General features: G+C 38.2%; 2 protein-coding genes across 2 annotated transcripts in view; one reads left to right on the top strand and one right to left on the bottom strand.

Moving 5' to 3' along the window:
• Positions 1 to 14,008, bottom strand: part of CLRN1 (clarin 1) — a 49,048-nt gene extending 35,040 nt beyond the window's left edge. Inside the window, exon 1 of the mRNA XM_074191067.1 lies at positions 13,466 to 14,008. Coding sequence (XP_074047168.1) covers positions 13,466 to 13,718 — 253 coding nt within the window. The 5' untranslated portion in view covers positions 13,719 to 14,008. The remainder of the gene's footprint in view (positions 1 to 13,465) is intronic.
• Positions 1 to 23,487, top strand: part of MED12L (mediator complex subunit 12L) — a 581,984-nt gene that overhangs the window by 81,071 nt on the left and 477,426 nt on the right. The gene's annotated exons all lie outside the window — the stretch shown is intronic.

Genomic DNA, 23,487 nt, shown 5'->3' with positions numbered 1-23,487 from the left:
ATTTGGAACCCATTGAAGCAGGTGACCCAATGTTGGCTTGGCAGAACAGTTCATATTGAGTCGTGACAGTAATCTTTTTGGAGATCCCCCTGCCAAAATGGGAACTGATGTGTGTCTTTCCACCTGAATATATATCCCCAGCAAAGTTGCTTCGGCCCAAGTGAATGAGTCTTAATCACCTGTGGCGGTCTAGGGACAACAGATGCTTTGGTAAATGGGTGTCTCTGATAATAGAACACACTTGACTGTTTCTAATTGGCAGGGGTATGATTACATTGGGGTAATAATTCCCTAGAACGTCTTTGCCACAGTTATAGCGCCCTGGGAGAGCTAAGTACAAGCAATGCATAAATGAATCAACCCTATAAAATGTTTACCAGCAATCAGCTCTACTGGTCGTGCAATAAAAGTATGTTATTTGACAGCAGATTAATACATTATCTATGCGACCCAATGAAAGGCCAATTATTCATATTTTTGTTGGATGGATGTATCCCCTTGTAAAAATCTGCCTGTAATGTTTTTCATGTGTCCCACAGAAGGCAATTAAGGACACAAATGAGAGTATTAAAAATGATCTTTTAACTCTCCAATCCCAGCTCCCAGAGTGATGACTGAGTAAAAACTTGTTGCATGGAGTTAACGGGAGGAGGTTGTTCTTTATCTATTGCCTATATCTGGAGGACTGGTCATATTGCGTAATGAAAGAGATGATCATTTTGATAATTGCCTTAGTGATTGGTTCTATTTTGGGAATGTCTATCCTGGAGGCTTTTGTGGGCAAAAACTCAAGGACAGCCTACTAGAGTTGGAAGAGAGGGCTGTAACTAGGGGAAGGATAGTAAGGCCTTGCCTCAAGGGGCTGAATTTAGAGGATGCTTCACTCTCCTTCAGTAACATAGAAATGACAGAGTTCAGAACCCAGATAGCTAAAATAATTAGTTGAAATAAGAAACTAGTAGATAGCAGACTAAGGGTAATTCTACTCTCTGCCCCGTTCCCCTGCCTCCCATGTGTGGCGGCCTTACAAGAAGAGACCTCACACCCGTTTGGATTCACCCTTTTCCCAACTGGGGTCTGTTTTGTGCCCAATGTATAAAAATTTATAGTTACAGCTTTACCTTAAGAAAATGTCTCTACCCTTCGACATGTAATTTAATGGTTTGATGGAAAGTTGTTTTTTGTTTTGTTTTGTTTTTCCAGCAAGCCTTTAATATTCATTCCTTCATTGATTCAACAAATATTTATTGAACATCCACTATGGGCAAGATTTATTTTTTTGAATGCAAATTGGAGATTATGCTGGAGTGATCACTTGTCTTCACAGATACCAGTATCTGGAGCAGGGACTTGGGGGTGGATGGGAAGGATTATATGAAGGGAAAACCAAGTGGACCCATGCCATTTTCCTTAGTTTGGGGGCCTCCCATTGTTGAAGGTTGGCAACTCGTTTTCAAATTGTTGTATCAGAAGCACAACTTGAATCCAGGTCATCTGTGACTTGATGCCTCTCTAGTTGTGAGATAAAACTTCATTAATACTCCATCTCCCTATTCCATGTCTTTGCTCCAGCCCTCTGCCCCCTCACATACAAATCAGTAGAAGATATCCCCTGGTCTCCCCTCAACTTCCAGTTGCTAATGCGTTCCCCTGTCTGGGAGCCCCCCATATGTATCTTGCATCTCCCTCCAGTTGTATTATAGGCATCCTTCATCAGACTTGGGAGCACCTTGAGAGCAAGAGACTCGATTTTCCCCTATGTCTACGATTTAGCACAGTCTGACTCCTAGTAAGTGATTAATAAACACTTCTTGCCTTAAATTTAGACTTCAATCTCTATAAATTTGTCAAAATTCAGGTAGTGGCAGATGGAAAAAGAGGTGTCCATGCTAAGAAGATAAGTATTTGTTAAATAACCAAATTGTATCACAAAAGATCATCAGGGTAGTTAGTCTCCTCAAGAAGACAACTTTGAACACAGGTTTTTATGACAGCAAAGTTGGTCCTCTATCCACCACCCCAGGCCGCCTCTCCTTTTCTTGCTAAGTGTGAAACAAATTTGGTCCTGTTTTTCTATTCTTTTATCCATTGGTTGCCTTATCCAATGGAATTGGATAGAATGGGCAGAAGTGAAAAGTCAGTTCCAGAGATGTGGGAAGAAGGGGGTCAGCTCTTTCAGAGGGACCCACTCAAACTATGCAATCAGTTCTGTCATGCTCAACTCATGTCCTGGGGCTTGGAACACCCTTGGAACACTCGCCTGCTGAGCTAGGGGGTAAGGGGATGCACTGGAGTTTGAACACAAGGGCTGATTTAAACCATCTTCATTGGGATGACTGTGACTTGAGAAGAATGGGGAGGAAAGAATTTTCCTGGAATTGGGAAGGCTAGTCCCCTGGAGAGAGAGAGAGAGAGAGAGAGAGAGAGAGATTTAAAGCAAAAAATACCAGAGTAGGAAGAAGGTTCACATCTTTAGCTTATTCACTCTAACCTAGGAAGAATATTTGCCATAGGTTTATAAATCACTTTTAAGTAAGGGAAACAAGGCGGAGGTGGTGGTAGACAAGATAAAAAGTACTCCCCTGGATAGAATGGGCAGAACCTCTGCTCTGGAGAAGCTCCAGGAGGCTTTCCAAGATTGTGTGATGCTGTGGTAAAAGTAGAAATCATAGTCTAGTCATAGACTAGAATGGAATAGTGAAAAGATCTCTGGATTTGGAGCTGAAAGTCCTGGGTGCAAATTCACCATCTGAGTGACCTTGGACCAGTTATGATGACCTCTCTGGGCCTCAGTTTCTTCATTTGTAAAATGAGGGCACTGGTCTGGAGCTTCTCTCAGATCCCAGCTCCAAGCCATGTGAACATCTAATCCCTTTAGCTATTCTTCACCTGGGTCTTCCCATGAGATGCACTCAGAGAGAGAGATAAGAGGAAGGCAGAGAGGCTGAAGGGGAAAGAGCATCGGTTGCCATGGGCAACAGCCGTGGGAAAAGCCGGCAGTTCCAATAGCATCTGCAGCCTCCTCAGTGAAGTGGAGGGGGGGGGACCCTAAGAGGAGGACTAGCAGCTGAGATTCAGAGCAGGAGACCCTCCCCCTTTGGGGACCCCCCCCCCAGCAGCAGCAGCAGCAGAGGGAGGAAAGGCCATGATTCTGAACATCTCCCCAGCTGGGACCTTTAGACATTTACAGCAGTGATGGAAACCCCCTCTCTTACCAATCAACAAGGCTTTATTAAATGTGCTACAGGGGCTAGGATAAACCAATGACCTACCCTTAAGGAACTTACATTCTATTAGTAAAAAGAAGTGAAAAAGCCAGGATGTGGGGGGAAAGGAGTTCACGTAGGCCGTTCAGGAGACAAGGGGATCTCTACCGTCTCCCATGTTTTATAAAATCAAATCCATTCTGAGATGAAGACAGGTGGTGCAATGGATGGAGATGAGGAGAAGGCAGATCTGAGTTCAAATTTAGATTCAGCTATTTATTAGCTGTGTGACCTTAGGCAAGTCACTTAACCTCTCTATGTTTCAGTTTCCTCATCTATAATGGTAATGGTGGTAATAATAGGGTTGTTGTAAGGGTCAAATTATATAATTGTAAAGTATAAATGTTAGCTACTACAATCACTACTACTACTACTATTATTACTATTAAACTAGAGTTAATTGTTACTGAGAAGAAAGAGAATGTTTCCATACAGTTGTTTGAAATTTTCACTGAAAATTTCTGATTCAGAGTCTCTGGAGACATAAGATCCCTTCCCCTGCCCTCCTCCATCCACTATTATACCTAGTTCCATCACCCCCCATGTCAACCCTACCCCTCATGTTCATTATTCTATTATTAACAAAGAATCTTTCATTTTCATTCCATCTCCTGACATTCAAGAAAGTCTGACTTACCCCAGGAAACAGTGGGACTTTTTTCTCTAGACATATCATCCCTCCTTCCTTTCATTATACTGGACTAGTGGACTTTATAGTCATTACTATAGCTAAATAAATATTTGTTAATTAATGAAATGGCAGTCTCATCAGGTTTTTTCTCTTAAGGAAGTTGGAGTCGGGAATCCCCATATCTACATGTTTTTTGAATTTTACAATCCCCCCCACAGGAGACAATCTGTTAGTCTTTACATTGTTTCCATGCTATACAGTGATCAAAACTGAATTTATTGAGAAATCATATCCTTAAGGAAAAAATATATGAGAGATAGCAAAATTACATAATAAGATACCTTTTTAAAAAATTTAAATTAAAAGTAATGGTCTTTGGTCTTTGTTCAAACTCCATAATTCCCTCTTTGGATACAGGTGGTATTCTCTATCACAGATACCCCAAATTGTCCCTGCTTATTACACTGATGGAATGAGCAAGTCTGTTAAGGTTGATCATCACATCATCCCCGTTTGCTGTTTCTTCTAGTTCTGCTCACCTCACCCAGCATCAGTTCTATCAAATCCTTCCAGGCTTCCCTGAATTCCCACCCCTCCTGCTTTCTAATCAAACAATAGTGGAACTTTTTATTTCAAGTTCAATTCTTATAGCTTACCAAATAGTAAGACCTGTAGTGTTTAGAAAGGGTACCAAAAGACTCCTTTGGAAATGGCTCCAATATTGTATAAAAAAATTTAGATATCATCTTCATACAGTTGACCCCCAAATCTACATATTTGGCCATCATCACTTTCCTGAGCTCCAGTCTTGCATCTCCTTGCCTTTTGGGATCACTACCTGAATTATCCACTAAAAAAACAGGCCTCATCTCCCCCCCCAAGAAATTCTTCCCCTACTGCTATCTTCATGATTACTACCATTTTTTCGCCATTGTCTTTGTTCATAACCTGAGTTTTTTTTTCTCTCACATACCTAAAATATTTAATAAATTGTCAAATCCTGTTGGTTTGGTTTCTAAAATATTTCTTGTAGCTGTTTTCTCCACTTCTTTATATTACAACCATCATATTCCAGGTCCTCAATACTTCTCCCAAAAATCAAGGCAATGGTAGCCTCCTAACTGTTCTCCCTATATCAAGCCTCTTTCCTCTCCAACCTATCCTCCATAAAGCTGCCAAATTTATATCCCTAAAGACCTGGACTGATCATGTTCCTCCTGTAATCCAGAAGCTTCAGTTGCTCCCTCTTACCCCAAGGATAAAATACAAATTCCTCTATATGAAATTAAAATCACTTCATAATTTACAATTTATGTTTCCAAGTCAAATACAAACTCTTTATTTTGCTCCAACATTCTAGGTTGTATTCAAAATGGCTTATCTATTCTCTCTATGTGATGTCCCATCTCCATGTACAGGCTATCCTTCCTTCCTGACTTCATATATATCTCCAGAGAGGTGTTGATTGGTCAGTAACCCTTTGGTCCCTCCATCAGACCAACGACAACCTTCCACCTGATAACTTCAGCAATAGAGGGAAAGGCTGAGCTAATGGCACCTGTACTTGTAGAACAGGTCAGACTTACCTTCCTCTTCTCATCTCCTCCAAATCTCTCTCCTCTCCCTAAGGAAATGCCTTCGACTTCATCTCCTGCCTCAACTGACTGCTTGCCTGGCATTATTTATTTATTTATTCATCTATCTATCTATCTATCTATCTATCTATTCATTCATTCATTTATTTAATCTTTGAACAGAGGAAAAGATCTGGAATGGGGGGAAAGAGTATTGGAGGTATATAGTGTCATCAGCAAATCTGATAAGCTTTCCATGTCTACCTTTATCCAAGTCACCTATAAAAATATTAAGTGACACAAGGTTAAGGACAGATTCCCAAGCCAGTTTCCTGGAGATCTCCTTCTAAATTGACATCAAACCTCAAACCTCTAATGATTACTCTTTGGATTCAGTCAGTCCTGAATCTATATAATTTTGTACTATTATCATACCCAGAGCTCTTGATCTATTCCCAAAGAATAACATGAGAGATTTAGCTTAATTTGGAAAAAATCTATGTAAATTACATTTACAACATTCCCTTTTCCTTCTAATCTACAAATGATCAAAAAAGAAAAAAAGAAAAATGAGGCTAGTTTGGCATAGCCAAAGTTGAAGAAGCTAGGTTGCTTATTGGTAAATCACTGATTTTGTTTCAGATGTTCTCTAATAACTTCTTTAACGATACGTCTTCAAATGTTGTTTCTGCCTTATCGTCTTTAAACTCTATTTTTTTCTTTCACAAAAATGGGACATTTGTCCTTCTTTAATCTTGTGGTACCTCCTTGGTGTTGGGAAGTCTGGAAAAGCAGAGATGGCTCTATCTTCATCGAAGATATGGTTTGATTTTTTATTTTTATTTTTGGCCAATGAATCAGGTAGCTAAATAAATGAAAACTAGCCTTAGGCTTTACCTGAAAGGAAGATATTTCTCAAAAAAAGGAAAAGGCTCCAGGGCAGACAAGGCTTCTGGTCACGTGTCTGTTATTTCAACCACATATGAACACACCTTTCATATGTGTTATGACCAAAGAAAGAATTTTCGCTAATGTTCATAATGAGAAAAGACACATTTTCAAATTTATGCATGTCATGCATAATTTAATCAGTAACATACCCATTCTCAATCCAAATAAAAAGGGCAATCATTATCATTAGAGCTGGACAAAGAGAAGACAATACTTGCTGACAAAAGCAAATAAACAAAGAATACTATTTTTTCAGGAACATCATGGCAGCAATGGTGGAGGTGGAGAACTAATCGCATAGTCCAGAAGCCCTTGAGTTTAAGTCCTACCATTGACTCAAACTAATTAGTGATTTTAAACAAGTCTAGTGTGGCTTGGAGTCAAAAAGACTTGTTCTTGCTTCAGACAAAGTGAAGTAGAGAAGACAATTCATATACAAAACATGATAGAATATGGTGAGTTCCATAAAATACTTTGAGGATTTGATAGTGTGACAGACTTTATCTTGCAAGGAGGTGGCACAGTGGACTGGCCCTGGTGTCAAGAGGACCTGAGTTCAAATTCGACCTCAGACACTCATTAATTACCTAGTTGTGTGACCTTGGGCAAGTCATCAACCCCATTGCCTTGCAAAAACCAAAAAAAGAAAGAAAGCCAGCATGAGGGAGATGGCATTTGAGAGGGGAAGGTCTTGAAATGTTAAGGATGAGGAAGACCTGGCAGTGTGTAGAAAAACAGCAAGAAGAACATTTTCATTCAAAGCATTGAACCTTCGATGAATCCCAATTTCAGTGGAATAATGAGAGATAATGTTGGAATGTTGAGAATGAAGAGCCTTGAATATCATTCTAAGCAGCTAGTACTTAATTGGACAATGGTCAGCTTTGAAAGATTTCTGAACAGCTGTATGATGTGATCAGAGTGAAATATTAGGAAGATTTCTCTCAAAGTGGATAGAGGAGAAGGGAAAGAAGCAAGGCCTGTATAAATGGGGATTTCTAAAGTGGTTGCTTTTGTTCTTCTAAATTGCTTATAATACCTCTTTGGTATTTCCCCCCATTATATAATCTCAACAATTTTTTTCCATTTACCAAAGTAAATTTCAACATCATCAGTCTCCAAATTTCCACAAATTCTGAATTACTGAGGTTCAAATTCCTGCTATTCAGCTTGAGAAAACGAGTGGTGAGGCCAATGAAGGACTCTCCTTGGAGTAAGAAAGTCCTGAGTTCAAGGTCTGCCTTTTTAACCGATACTAACTATGATCATGACAAGTCACTCAATCTAACCCCAGATAAGAAAATAAATCAAATGCAGACAAATTTCTCATTCTATTATAAAAAACTTTCACATAGGATTTTCCCATCCTGATGAAGCCATACATGTGGCTTCCCAACCTTTTCTTTCTTCCCCCCCAAACCCCAAACCTTACTGTATAGCTGAGATTGTGAGTTGAAGTATGATTGTTTAAAACCTACTTCATCCATCTCCAAAGTATTTTGTATGTTTTTTCTGGAATGTTGAAATAGTTTGGCTACAAATAAATAGTCAATTCGATTCAAGCATTTATAATACAACTATTATTTAAAAATTACTATAAAACATACAAATAAATAGTCAAGTCAGTTCAAGTATTTTTAGAGTACAATATGTGCAAAGAGATGCCATGTGGAATAGTTGATGGCAGGTCAGCCTTTTAAGACTGGAAGACCTGGGTTACAAGCATGTCTCTGACTCTAAGTATGACCATGGTCAGTCAAGTCACTTCAACTCCCTGTGCTCTGGTAGTTAAGACTATCAGTTGCAGACAGGTCACTGATTGATATGCATCAGTGGAGACAGTCTCTATATACAGATTAAATTACACATCTGGACCCCTTTGGAGAACAATACAGGCCATGGAAATTAAGCAAGAAGCAAAACACTCTCGATTCTCAAACTGCTCGCTTCCTATGGTTTATTTAGGGGGAAATCCCTCATATGTTTGTGAGCATCACATTTTTACCATCTTCTATGGCACTTAAAAAATTCACTAAATATATAACCCCTTCTCTTCCTTCTAATACACACGCACACACACACACACACACACACACTTTGTTCAGAAAGGGGTGTTTTTGTCTTTATGGCCATATTTAAAATATAATGTCCAAGTTTTTGTTTTGCTGTTTTTTTTTTTCTGGTGCCATTTGAGGAAAACTAAGGAGGAACAATTTTTTAGCCTTGAAAAATGAAACATTCCTTTATCATAATGAATAGATTTTAGTGCTAACTATGAATGCTGGTGACCTTTTGAAAATGAATGGCTGACCCAGAAGCTGATGAGACTCAGCCGGATCAAACGAGGCAGAAAGAAGACTCAAAAGAGGCTCTCCCAGCCCATCAGAGTTTGCTGGCAATGCAAATTCCTTTTATAATTAAAAGAGACATAAGCGGTCAGTAGAAAACAAGAAGGGGAACAAATGGGGTCAAATCATTGACCCAATCTCCTCAACCTTTCTTCACAGACACATTATCCCTCGCTGTTGGATAGTGTGACCAATGTCACATCTATCATCCACGTGCAAGGTTCTTGAACATTTGCAAGGGCAGCATCCAATATAGATCTGGTTTTGGATATGGGCAGAGGCCAACGCTATATCTCTTCATGAAACGTCTCCTACTTGAAGGAGAATTTGAGTAGGAACTCGTGCAGTCGATTATCTAACTATATTAAAATGTAATTTTTTAAGGAAATAGAGATAGTATTCTGTTACTACTAACAAATAATGAAAATTGATTTTAGAAAGATCCCTCCTAAGAGGAGGGAGCAAGTCTTAGCTTTTCTTCTCTCCTGTGGAGACTTTTTGCAAATCCAAAATGTTACAAGTTTTTCCAGTTATTTTTAAAAAGGAAAATGTAAAAAGGTCTTCCTGGGAAATGAGCTCTGTTCCTATCCAACTTAATATTAGACCAACAATGGATCAAATGAGATAGTATTTGTGAAGCACTTCGCACAGTGCCTGTACTTTTCTTAGGGGACAAGCTCTAAAGGAGGAAGGGGGAACTGTTGAGAAGTTGAGTCTTGAAGGAAGTCAGAGAAGCCAGGAGACTGGGTTCTGGCAGTTTCTAATTTTGTTCTCCAATCTATATATTGCTTATATTCCAACTTATATATCCCAGTAGAATATAAGCTTGTTGAGAAGAGGGATTGCATCATTTTTGTATTGCTTTCTCTGGAACTTTGGGCAGTGTCTTCAACATTTGTATAATGGTCTCTCAATGAGGAAAACTCTCAATCCCCGATGCCAGAATGATTCCTAATCTTTGAAAGCTGCCTGGAGACATGAGACATCTAAGGACTTGCTGACAGAGATACCAGGAGTCTGAGTTAGAGATAGAACAGGAACCTAGGTCTTCCAGATTTTGAGGCCAGTTCTCTGTCCATTATCCCAAGATGCTTTGAACATGGGAGACACTTGATAAATGTTTGTTGAACTAAATTAAAATGTTCATCTGTAAGAAGGTCAATTTGGTTTGATGATTCTGAGTTTCCTCCTCTCCCTCCAGCTATTATGCTCATGAAAACCACAACAATAACTCCACCAAAGTCCCCCTTTGTTCCCTCATCATACTATGGTGGGAACCCTGAGTTCTCAAAAGCAATGACCAGAAAAGAAATGGTTTTTCCAAAGGATCACAGATTTAGAATTTGAAGAAATTCTGGAGAAACTCAGGTTTGGAGTGGTTAAGGACTGGTCAAGATCACCAAGAGAGTGATGGGCAGTCAAGATTTGAATCTAGGGTCTCTGGTTCTAAATACAGAACTCTTTCATCTGAACCATGGTGCCAAGCTCAGAAGGGCTTGAAGAGGGATAAGGCGATGAAAAAAAATATATATATACAAGCATTCACACATGTATGTGTTTTAATTTATATATATGTAGACAGACACTTAGGGGCATATCTGCCCATCTGTACATATATGCATATAAACACTGACATAAGCAAATACGGCTACATACTGGTTAAGTTACATCAAGAATATCACAGTAGCACAAATGCTACAGATATACTATCTGGACTGGAGTGATGGGGCCAATGAAGGACTCTCCTTGGAGTAAGAAAGTCCTGAGTTCAAGATCCGCCTTTTTAACCTTTGCTATGATCATGACAAGTCATGACCAGTATACTGACCAATAGTGATTAAAAACCAAGTGGATGAAGAATGACCATTGTCCATACTATGCTATATAGCTGAATGGACAAAATATAGAACTCATTTAATCATTTACATATGCATATTTATATACATATATATCTATATCTTTATTGGATACTGTAAAAGGAAAATGAATTGAACTGAGCATTGAACAGGAGAAGAATGAGTTGGGTAGCTTCGGGAAAATGACAAAGTTCTTTTAATGAACCCCTAACTTCTCCCTGGAACAAAGGCCTGTCTTTTTCATACTCATCTTTTATCCATAGTAAGCAGTATCATGTCATTTCGCCATATTATAATTGCCAAGCAATTGAAGTTGAAAGTAATAGAAAGACATAGTGGGCGGGAACAAGCTGCTACCCATTACTAAGAAAGAACTCTAATAGACGAAGATGTTCTTAAGAAGTGATCGAAAAAGAAGGTAGGCTGCTTGTGGGGTGACCAGGAAGGCTAACCAATGGACAGTGTGCTCCAATGGGATCCTTATGACATCAAGGGAATGGCAAGAGGGCCTCCAACTCATTAAGTGTAGAATTTGTATATAGAAAGAAGAGTATAGCTTTGGAAGGCCTATTGGTGGGAACATAGATTTATTTGAATATCTGAGTAATGGCATTTTTAATGGGAAGATTTAAAAGAGCCTTATGGTATTGTAGTAATAATGAAAACTTTCCAGGTGCAATGATGATAATCTGTAATACTAAAGTGATTAGAGACCATAAACCATGGGAAGCATTTACTCAGATGAACGTTATACTCTCTAGAGTCCTCTGAATCTATTTTATCCATTTGGTTTAAACACAACAGCTCTTCCCTGTTCAATCTAAGATACACAGAGAGCTCCCATATTTTATATGGGTAAGGACACACAATGGAAAGTAGATGACCTGGGTTCCAATCATGCTTCTTAAGTGTTGTTGTTTGGTCATTTCAACTGTGTCTTACTCTTTGTGACCCTCTTGGGGTTTTCTTGACAAAGAGAGGTTTGCCATTTTCTTCTCCAGTTCATTTTACAGATGAGGAAACCAAGCCATACAGAGTTAAGTAATCTGCCCCAGGGTCATATAGCTAGTATATGAGACCACATTTGAACTCATGAAGGTCAGTCTTCTGACTCTAGCTCAGCATACTCCACTGAGCATATACATATATATATATATATATATAAAACCTATATATGTGCATATATATGCATATATTATACATGACCTATATAATTTTATGCAATTTTTAACTTTTTGAACTTCAGTTTCCTCCCTTGTCTGTTGCAGATTAAGCTGTATATTTACAGATAGTTCTCTACAAAGAGTAAATTGATTAGATTCTCTCAACTAGCCTAGAAAGAATAAAAAGTTAGTCATCAAAGGAGCAGAATAAACCTGAGAGATGGGAAAAAAAAGAAAACAAGAGGGCTGGCTACCAGAAGTGAGGCCAGCTGAAGGTCCAGGGAGCCTTGGGAACATGTTGCATCTTGCAGAGAAAAGTTTTCTAAAGTCATTTTACTCAAGCAAAATGCAGGGATCACAGTAACTCGACTGCCAACTTCAATACCAAACTTCATTGGAATTGCTGGTGACTCACACATACTGTGAAATCATGTCCCTCATTTTTGTTAATATTGTTATAAATCACATCCTACAAGCTTTGTGCTCTTGGATTCTAGGAGAGCTTAGCACCTTTACCTATTCCATTATTTTAATGAGCCCCAGAATGAATTCCATTCAGAACATTGGCTTGGTATATACTTCATTGAACAGTACTTCATAATAATCTCTTGAAGGGCAGAAGACTCATTCTCAAGGAGTTTTCTGTGAAAACTCCTATTACCTGGTAACATAGGTGAGTTGAATGCTACCAGACTGTGACAGCCAGACCAATAACAAAGGTGGGAGGAGGGTAGCAGGGGGTTGGATGTATAAATAGACCATTGCTGAAATTTAATTAGAGACAGCAAATGTTAATAATAAATTCAATTAATTTTGGCCTTCGATGCGGGGGAAGAGACAGGATAATAACTCATTTAAAATGCCTCAATTAACAGCTTTCTTTCCTGAAGAATGATTTATGCCAATAATGGACTAGCAGAGTTCTCATAAGATTGTTCCAAATCATCCTTTATTTTTTTAAAAAAAAAAATCATCATTTCCTAGGACATGTTGAAGGAGACATAGAAAATTATTCCTTATAAATTTCCATTTATGTTTTTTGCACACTTACTTGCTAATTGTTTGTAATTTCTGTTTGAAACCAAAATAGTGTATAACTATCCAAGCCACCATTTATTAGACTGAACTTGTGGCAAAGTGATTCGTCTTTCTGAATCTTGCACATGCTTTTGAAGGTCAGTTAATTACTACACTCTTAAATTACAGAGGCATTTCTGTAATTCTCTCTCTCCTACCCTAGTACAAGTTAGTATTTGGTCTTAACTTCTACAGTGTTCCTCCAGAAGAAGAAGAAATAAAAGCTATGAACTAGCCACTAAGCATTCCCATTCAATTACACCCATTTAAGGGTGTTTTTTTTTCCTTTAAGAGTGATGCATAAATTTAGAAATGAAGAATTTCTTGTAAAAATAATATTAATGCCGTCCAATTTCTTTCTCTGATAACATCTATTGCCTGAAATAAATATTAATGTCTAGGAGGAATTTTAATTCTAATTATTGACCTGTCACATAATATCTGTCAAAGAGAAAGGGTGCTCTGGAAGCAACCCAGTATTTTGAGAGCATTTCACACTAGTTTGTAAAGATTGATTTGGATAAAAAAGTTAAGCTCCAAAGATCAGGTCCATCAGTGGCCCAAAGTACTTGGGCAGATATTAAATAATTATTACTTACATGAAAACCGGAAAGGTCTCGCCCCCAAGCCACATTGTCTCACCCCTTCCCCATGGAAAAGTCCATATTGGAGCTCCCCGGTAAACTTCTCAAGCTCTTGTCCAGAAGCATTGACAAGCAGGGCTCCGGTCTTGCAGAGGATCTTGGCTTTGACCCAAAGCTGGGTTCCTAAGGCTGTAATGACGCCAAAAGAGCATGCAAAGCTCAAGATACCAGCAGTGCAAAAGATGACCTTTTTCTGTTGGCTGGGCATGATTAGGAGCCAGGGAAAGCTTCAGAGGTAAGACAGCTTGGAGAAAGGGCACCATCCAACTCCTCCCATCCCCATCATTGAATCTGCCCAACAGAATGATGAGTTTTCCAGTCCATGAGAATCTTCTCCTGATTAATTTCCTTGCATGTCATCATTGGGAACATTCCTTCTCTCAGACTTTTCCCCTTTCACTCTATTTCTTCTTGCCTTTCAGTTTGGGAACTTTGGAGGGGGAATCTTCTGTAAAATACAACTTTGAAAACTGCTCTGAAGAGTCTCCTCCTCCCTTGTCACTTGGTAACAAAGGTCTAAGGTAACAGATGGAGCCCTCACTGTAATTCGATGAATGCCTCCTCATTTCTCATCGGTCTTTTGTCTGATTGGATGAGTTCAAACCGTTAGAAATAGGGTTGGCTCCTCTAAGTTATCAGCAACCCGAGAAGTTGGGCTTTTTTTCCCCTTAATACAGGATTAATTGTGGGAAGGCAAGAGTAAAGGGGGTTACAGAACACAGACACATTTTCTTTCCCATTTGTAGCCTTACCAATTTAGACTACAGAGAATTTTCACTGACATAGAACAAACTGTGAATCATAGAACTAGCTTAATTTGAGAGAGGTAGCTGAGTGTAATGACAAGATGAGGCTTGAAAAAAGAGAAATTTGCATCCCATTGCTCCTACTTCTTAAGGGTATGCCTTGGAGTCAGTTAACTCCTTCAAGCCTCAGTTTCTTTCTCCATATAATGGGGGACAAGAATACTTGTTTTAGGGCAGATCAAATGGGACCTGTGTCAAGCACCTATTATGATTATAGAAATGAACAATTGTATCCTGAATTTGACTTAGAGAATGGAACATTGATTCCTGGCCTTATCGATTATTGTCTGTGTGACCTTTGTTAAGTCACTTGATCTCTGGGTCTCAGTTAAAAAAAAAGAGGGCTTTGGACTACAAGACCTCTAAGATCTCTTCTAATTTGAAATCTATATTTTGTAAGTGCCAGCCATATCCCTAGATCTGCTAACTTCCTTTTCCTCAAGCTTAAAGGGGAAAGAAAGGCTAAAGAACACCAGGTTCAGTGGTTACATTTTCATAGTATTTATCTATCTATCTATCATCTATCTATCTATCTATCTATCTATCTATCTATCTATCTATCTGTATATATATATGCATATATATGCATATATATATATATATATATATAGTTCTTTGTCATAGATTGTGACAAAACATTCTTTCCTCTCCATTATCTGATTATTTCTGTAAAAATCCAGGGTCAATGAGGTTTATCTTACCAGTTGGGGGATCATTGTGAAACCTATCGATCACCGGATCTGTCTGGATCTCTTTCCAGGATCTAAAAGGACTTTGCAGAAGAATTAGACAAACTAGTCCATTCTGAAAACAACCAGCTCTTTTATTGAGGCTGTTTAAGAAAGATTCCCTAAAGAGAAGGCCATGAAGGTTAACTACAGGTACTGAAAGAAGATGAGTAAGGAGATCAGCAACATGAGAAGGTACTAGGGAGCTCCAATGAGCCCCCCCCATATAGTGAGGCTAGAAATGATACCCCCAAACAAGCACAGCCTCATGGTGGAGGGAAGACTAGCAATTTCAAGGTGGGACTAAGAAGGGACAGAAAAATGGTACAATTAGGAATGTCACCAGAGAACCTGGGGAACCATTGTTCTTCACTTCATGATAGGAAGAGGGGGAGTCTAAGATACAGTCAGGAAGTTACTGAGATTTTCTAGTCTGAAATGTAGGGTAGGAAGTTGACAGAAGACAAAAGGGAAGGGGATATTGGATAAGAGAAGGGGTCATTCCCCAAGATGGCCAAAAAAAAGAGACTATACCAGAAAAAAAAAGAAAGTTCTCTGAATTACTGGGTAGACATAGCAGTATTCAGACTTAGATCCCTTTTTCCAAAAAAGAATTTTCAACTCTGGAGGATTTTTCTATTGCAAACTGAAAAAAGCAAGGGGGAAAGTCATCTTCGGGTTTATGAGGCAACTAGGAGGTGCAATGGATAAAAAGTACTGGACTTGGCATGAGGAAATCCTGAGGTCAAATTTGACTTCAGACACTCATTGGCTGTGAGACCCTGGACAATTCATTTTGCCTTTGTCTGTCTCAGATTCCTCATCTATCATATGGCTATAATAAGAGTGCCTACCTCCTATGAAAATGTATACAAGGTCAGTAACTTTTTGCCAATGTATAATCTTAGAGAGTTGTCTCAAGTACTGGGAGAAGAAGTGACTTGTCCAGTTATAGGACCACTATATGACTCTGGTGGAACTTGAACTCAAGTCTTCCAAGTTTTGAGTTAACATTTCTACCATGCCATGTTGACTCTAACTTTCTGGAAGATTTTGGCTTTAAAAAGATGGATTTTTGTTTTAAGAATAATCTTGGGATCATTAAAAATTCCATTTGGATTTCTCAAAGAAATCCAGTCTACTGCCACTCTTTTATCTGATTCTGGACCTGATTTATAATCCATCTTCAGAAACTGTCTGAGATCTGTTTATGAATAAACCAACTCAAGAGATTGTCAAAGGCATATTAAAGTGTAGATTTAGCTCATAGATTTAGAGTTGGACGGGGCCTCAGAAGACAAATAGTCCAATCCTTTCCTGTTATACATGAAACTAGATAAGTAAGTGATTTGCCCCAAAATCACACAAGCTGCAAATGGTAGTTGTGAGGTGTAAACCCAAAGTCATCAGATCATTTGTAACTGAACTCACTCTTTCTACCATACATACCACATTACTTCATCATTCATCACCTAATTTCTTTCATATCTGAATTATTGTATCATATAAGGAGGCTTAGTAAAATTGGGAATTGAAAACACCATATCATCCACCAAGGAGAGCATCTGGAGGACAGGGAATCCATCCTTCCATGAGAACTCTATGTAGACATCATCCATGTGGACATCATGGGATACCTTCAATGAGTATTTTTTTAGGGTTTTTTTTTGGCAAGGCAATGGGTTTAAGTGGCTTGCTCAAGGCCACACAGTTAGGTAATTATTAAGTGTCTGAGGCTGGATTTGAACCCAGGTACTCCTGACTCCAAGGCCAGTGCTCTGTTCACTGCACCACCTAGCTGCCCCCTTCAATGAGTATTCATTTCCTAAGTGCCTTCTATGTATGATCCAGGCATTGTACTACTCAAAGACAAAAAAAGGGAAACAGTCCTTCTCCTTGAGGACCTTATACGATTTTGGGGGTAGAAGGATGGAGGTAGGAATGTATCCTAGTAAAATGAATATAAAATAAATAAAAGGTATTTTGGCAAAGATTCAGCAATGGTAACTGAGGGAATCAGGTGATTCACTGTATAGAACGCTGAGCCTGGAGTCAGGAAGAGCTATGTTCAAATCCATCCTCGAAACTTGTGTTATCTTGGAAAAGAGACTTAACTACTGTCTGCCTCAGTTTCCTCAACTATAAAGTAGGGATAATATAGTACTTTCCTCCTAAGGTTGTTGTGAAGATCAAAAGAGTTAATATTTATATTTATAAGGCATGTAACACAATATCTGACAAATAGTAAGCAATTAATAAATCTTTTGTTTCTCTCCCCCTTGAAGAAATCTAGGGTTTCAAAAAGGTAGAAATGAGGAGGGAGAATATTCCATGGAGGCAGAAAATATAATGCTTTGTGCAAGGAACACCACATTGTCCAGTTTGGCTAGAATGTTAAGCGACTGAAGGCAACTCCTTATGGTTTACCAAGACTGGAAAGGTCAGTTTGGAAAGGGTTTTAAATGTCAAACAAAAGAAATCCTATTTTATTCCAGTGGCCTTTGGGAGCCACTGGAGCTTATGAAGAAGGAGAGTGATATGGTACTTTAGGGCCTAGATTTTAGGAATTTAAATTTTGACTGGTGTTTGAAAGATGGGATGAAGAAGAAAGAGATTGAATTCAGGGAGGTCAATCAGGAGGCTATTGAGATAGACCAAGCAAGAGGCCACAGGAGACTCAACAAGGGAATAAATAGGAAACCTATTATGAAGGCAGAACTGATAAAACATGGAGACTGATCTACTATGAGGGATGAGGAAGAGGACACATTCAAGCATGACTGTAAATCAGGATAAGAGGAGGAATGGTGGTTTCATCAACAATCAATCAATAAGCCTTAATTAGGTGCTCATTATATCAGTCACTGTGCTGAGTGATGATAGTGACAGAAAGAGGGAAGCTAGGATATTTTGGGGTGAAAGATCATGAATTATGCCTTGAAAGTTTGAAATGCCTATGGTATGTTTTGTTGAGGATGTCCAATAGACAACTGATGAGATGGATTTGGAATTCATTAAAGAAAATTAGGCTGTACATGTCTACAAAGAGATGAGAACAGAACACATGGAAACAGATGAGATCACTGGGGGGAAAACTGAGAGAAGAAATGGCCCAGAGCAGAGACCTGGGGTACACCCACACAAAGGGATAAAAATGATGATCCTATAAAGGAGATTGAGAAGTATCCAGATATGTAGGAGGAGAATCAAGAGAAAGCAATGTCCCAAAAATCGAGAGGGGGGAAAAGCATTTAGGAGGAAAGTATCAAATTATGTGGATTAAAGAGAAAAGGATTGAAATATAAATTCAAGTTGACAATGAAATGCTATCTTTGGTTAACAAGGTTTCTAACTGTATAATGGTATTTTAGCAACTGTTGAATTTCTGACTACCAAGCAGTTTGTTATTCTGATTTTATTCTTTATGATTCCAGGGAGTTTTTCTTGTATCTTTGCAACAGCTGACTTGTTCTACTCAGTTGTGATACCAGCCTCCTGGTCAGTCTTAGACTTTTAGAGATTATTGGAACAATGAGGAAAAAAATTCAATGGGAGGACAGGGAAAAGACAGTCATGAGTTCACTGGTTAGTGTCCAAAGGAAGAATTGCTAACCAATCATACTACAAATTCCAATAATGAGGAAAATATAAATCAAAATGACTTTGAGGTTTGATCTCACACCTAGCAGAAATTTTGCAAAATCCAATTTCAATTATTTTGTCGTTGTTATTCTTTTCACTTATATTGCTGAAGTCATTGTAAATACTGTTTTCTTGATTTTTATTTCACTTAACAAAGATGACAAGAGACTGGAATCAAAGTTGAAAAAGCTGTGGAAAAGGGCAACTAGGTGGAGCAGTGGATAAGAACACTGGCCTTGGAGTCAGGAGGACCTGAGTTCAAATCTGGCCTTAGACACTTAATAATTACCTAGCTGTGTGACCTTGGGCAAGTCACTTAACCCCATTACCTTGCAAAAAAGAGAAAGCTGTGGGAAGAGGGGTTCACTAGTGCAATGATTGATGGAGCTATAAGTTAGTACAATAGTTTTGGAAAGCAATTTGGAATTATGCAAAAAAAGGGAATAAAATCTCTATAACCTCTGACCAAGAGATTCCACTATATACTCCAAGAAGATCAATAATTGAAAGAGAGTCCTATTTATTCCAACATATCTACAATAATAAATGCAAACTAAATGTCCATTGATTGGGACATGGCTAAAGAAATTGTAGTACATGAATGTAAAGTTATGATAAATACAGAAAAGCATGAGAAAACTTATATGAAATGATGCAAAGTAAAATGAGTAAAATAAAGAATGAAATATACACAATGACTTACAACAAGGTAATGGAAAGAACAATCACAAAACAATTGAAAGTGAATATTGCAAAATTATAAGGAGCAAACATGATTCTATGCCTCTTTTCCTTTTGAAAAAATTCTTGGTTATAAAGAATGGTGCTTTAAGAAAAGGGAGAAAAGGGGATATACAGGAAATTTAGACTATAAAAACAAAATATAACAAAATAAATAAAAATGAATTGTTAAGCATTCTTTTACAGCTTTGAATAGTAGTTTAGTTAAGTATGAGGTCAGTTGAAAAAGAGTAGAAAGAGAAATGGAAGCAATAAGAGTAAAAGCCTGTGGAAAAAGTTGAAAGATGAATAGAACATTATAGTTTGAGGAAAGAGTAGAACCAAGTGAAGGTTATTTTAAGGGTAGGAGAGTCTAAGTATGTATATAAGCAAGAAAGGAATCAAATGTTAAAAAGACAAAATTAGGGAGAGAGGGGAGTTGTTTGGAAAAGCAAGTTCTCAGAGAAGAAGCTAGAAGGAGAGGGAATCGGGACAAGTAGAAGTTGTTACTGGCAAGAAAGGCCACAATTCAAGGAAAAGAGGAGATAACAGGAAATGATGGTGAAGAGATTGGTTGTATATTAATGGAGAGAAGAGGGAGTTCATAGCAGATAGCCTCAGTTTTTTTCAGTAATTAGAAGGAAAGGTCTTCTGAGGGGAGGAAGGGAAGCAAGATGATGTAGCTGACTCAAGAAAAGAAGAAAAAGTTTGAAAGAGATACTGTAGGGAATGAGATAGAGAACTGAAAAAGGAAAGGTGAAAAGGGTTGGCAGACATCAAGTATAACAGAGTTTGGGATTTTAAATTTACAAAGCACATAAGGCACAATTCTGTGAGAGATAGTACTGGGAATGTTCTCCCCATTTTACAGATAATAATAATCACTAACATTTATCTAACACTCTGTTCCAAGCCCTATGCTAAACACTTTATGATTATTATATCATTTTATCCTCACTCCAATCCTGGAAGAGAGATTCTATTTTTATCTCCATTTTACAGATGAGGAAACTGAGGTTATAAAAAAAGTTAAGTGACATACTCAGGGTCACACAGCTAGTAAGGGAAGGAAAAGAAAGGGTAGTAGGAAGGGAAGAAGGAAAGGAAAAGAGAAAAGATGAGGGAAAGAATAGAAGGGAAGAAAGAAAGGAGAAAAGAAGAGGGAAGAGAAGAGGAAGAGAAAAGAGAAAGAAGAGGAGAGAAGAAAGAAGACAAGGCAAGAGAAGAGAAGAGAGAAGGGAAGAGGAAAAGGAAAAGGGAAGGGATGTTATGCAATTACACTATTTACCAATGCAGATTGCAACCCCTTGTTACCTCAGATCAAAGGGGTTTTGGGGAATCTATCAAGTTCAGATCCATTTTATAGATGAGAAAATTGAGCCACAGAAACAAATGACTTGCTCAGGATTGCATAGCAACTAATCATGAGTTAGAATTTGAATTCAGACCTTCTTGAATGTCCTATTCACTTTGTTTCCATGTATCTCAGCTTCCTCATCTGTTCATTATGCATTGCTGCAACAATAACAAAAAAATCTCATCTGGTGGCCAGCTTTCCAGTAACTAAACTGGTCGATAGATTAAGTTCATCTCCAAAAGGAATCAAATCTTTAAAAGGGGGGGGATAGTGAATTGGGTATTCAACTAATTTATAATCTAATTCTGTCCCTTACAAAGTAATTTCCTTTCTTTGATTATCCTTTCAACTCATCATCTATTTCCAGGCCACTAAAAAAGATATGCCCACTTGATGGTTTATTCAAATATCTGTGCTTTAGACACACTTAATGACTTCTGAGTATCTTTTGATTTCTCACTTGTGTGGTTATAGCTCTGCCTTAGACCCCAATTCATCCCTGTAGTCTGAAACTTCCCCTGGAAAAAATCAGAAGAAAGGAAGAATTTGGTGGGGGGGAAGGGGAAGGTGATCAGTGTTCCTATTCTAAAATGAGGGACCTCTTTTTTGTATCTAGTTCATTGTCCTCCTCTTTGAAGAAAAGCTTCCTGGCAGATTTGATTGAAGCTTCTTGACTGATTGAAGTCCCTGGTATTCCTTAAATAACTTTCTAATTCTTTAATGACAAAAAGGGATTAAAAAAAAAACCCAAACCTCTTTTCCGCAAGAAGAATGGGTTGTTTTATTAGGAGGAGAAATTATCACATGTGCTAGATGCTGATTGAAGCTAACATTTGTAGAGCTAATTGTTTGAACTAAAGGCTTAAAGAGTTGAGGAAAAGGTAAGGAGGAAAGAGTGACATTTTCAGGGAAGGGGCACTAGTGAATCTCAAATCATTCATTTAACCTGCTTATTTCATTGGTTTTCAGGAATGTTTATAAACTAATAAAGACTTCTAGAGTCAAAGCAGGGAGTAAGGTGCAGTCCAAATGAGGTCTATCCATTGCATCACCTATTTAACAATCTAGTCCATAGCAGACACTTAATACTTTTTAAATTCAGTTGAATTACTCCAGATTCCTCTTAAAGGGTAGAGGGATTGAGTTGGGCTAGAATCACATCCTAGGCATTCTTTCCAGGGAGATTGTGTTTGCAATATTTCAATCCTTTTAGAGTTTTCAGCAATTATTTGATTCTGAGGCTCCTTTGAATCTGGTTCCTCCCAATTAACCACATTCTGGGAGCTGAGTTGGTTATTCAACCATCCAGTTGAGGCTAACACAGTAGTTTTTTTGGATTTGGAGAGAAAAGTAATAATGTGCACCAACTTCCCTTAGCAAGAGTTAGCTTCTCACTTACTAAATAGCTGTGGAAACCCTGGTATTACACACTCTTTTGATTCTTTTATTTGAGTCTGTTTTTTACTATACCTAAACAAAAGAACAAATTTATTTTGGATGACTTGGTTCTGTTATAGAAGAATTAGAAATTACTTTATATGTGGGCACAAGTGTCTATGATACATGAAAAATGGAAATACATCACAATGCATTTTGTATTAGGATATGCCAGCACCATTATTAAATCTCACTCCACCCTTGAGCTAGGGAGAGGGAGGAGTGGAAATTTTATATCTATATTTCAATAAAGCACTTGACACAAAGTTTGTTACAAAATCATAGGATCCCAGATCCTTAGAGCTGTAGAAATTTTGAGGGTCATTGCAGAGAGAAAGATATAACAGGATTTTCTAAGACAGGTCCAGTTGTAACTGCATAGCACCAAACCTAATCAGGATGGTGGTATGATTTTCTCCATGCACATTCAGCTTCATAGGCATAGAAGTAAAGGTGGCAAATAGTGGAAATGATTCAAGGCTGAGATGGGCAGCACACAGTTGGTGAAATGTATTCTTTGCCAAGTGATCCCATTTCATCCCATCACCTCCAACAGATTCACCTTTCTGTCATCCCCATTCCATCACTTATTTTCAGACTCTATTTCTCTATTTGCTGTTTTCTACTGCCCACAAATATATCCATGTCTCTGCACACCCCCAAACCCTTGATTTTATCCTTCCATATCCTTTATCCTTCATTCTCTGTCTCTTTAGCCCGCTGTGGCTAAATTCCTTGAAAAGGTCATCTGTAATAGATAATTCCACTTTCTCTCTTCTCACTCTCATTTTAGCCCCTTTACAATTTGGCTACCAACCTCATCATCCCACCAAAACCAACTCCAAGGTTACCAATGATCTCTTGATTGACAAATCCACCAACCTTTTCTCCGTCCTTATTCTCCTCATTCTCTGCACAGTCTTTGATACTGCTTCTGAATACTTCTTCTCTGTAGGCTTTCAGGACACCTCAATCTCCTGGTTTTTCTCCTACCTCTCAGATTACTTCTTAGTCTCCCTCTACTGGATCCTCATCCAGATCACATCTTCCATAGCTATTCCAAAGGGTTCTTTCTTGGACCCTCTTTTCTTTTCCCTCTTCTACTATTTCATTTGATGATCCTCATCATTTCCTATGAATTTAATTATCATCTCTAGACTAATATTCTCAAATGGACACTTTTTTTCTTATCTTATCTCTTATTACCCTTTGAGGGTAAGGATTATCTGGTGCCTTTTTTCATATTCCTAGCACTTTCACAGTATAGGCATAAGCATATAAATTATT

Source organism: Macrotis lagotis, chromosome 6 (assembly GCF_037893015.1).
Source record: "Macrotis lagotis isolate mMagLag1 chromosome 6, bilby.v1.9.chrom.fasta, whole genome shotgun sequence".
Taxonomy (NCBI): Eukaryota; Metazoa; Chordata; class Mammalia; order Peramelemorphia; family Peramelidae; genus Macrotis; species Macrotis lagotis.
Note: the sequence above shows the minus strand (reverse complement) of the source record. Positions and strands in the feature narration are given on the sequence as shown.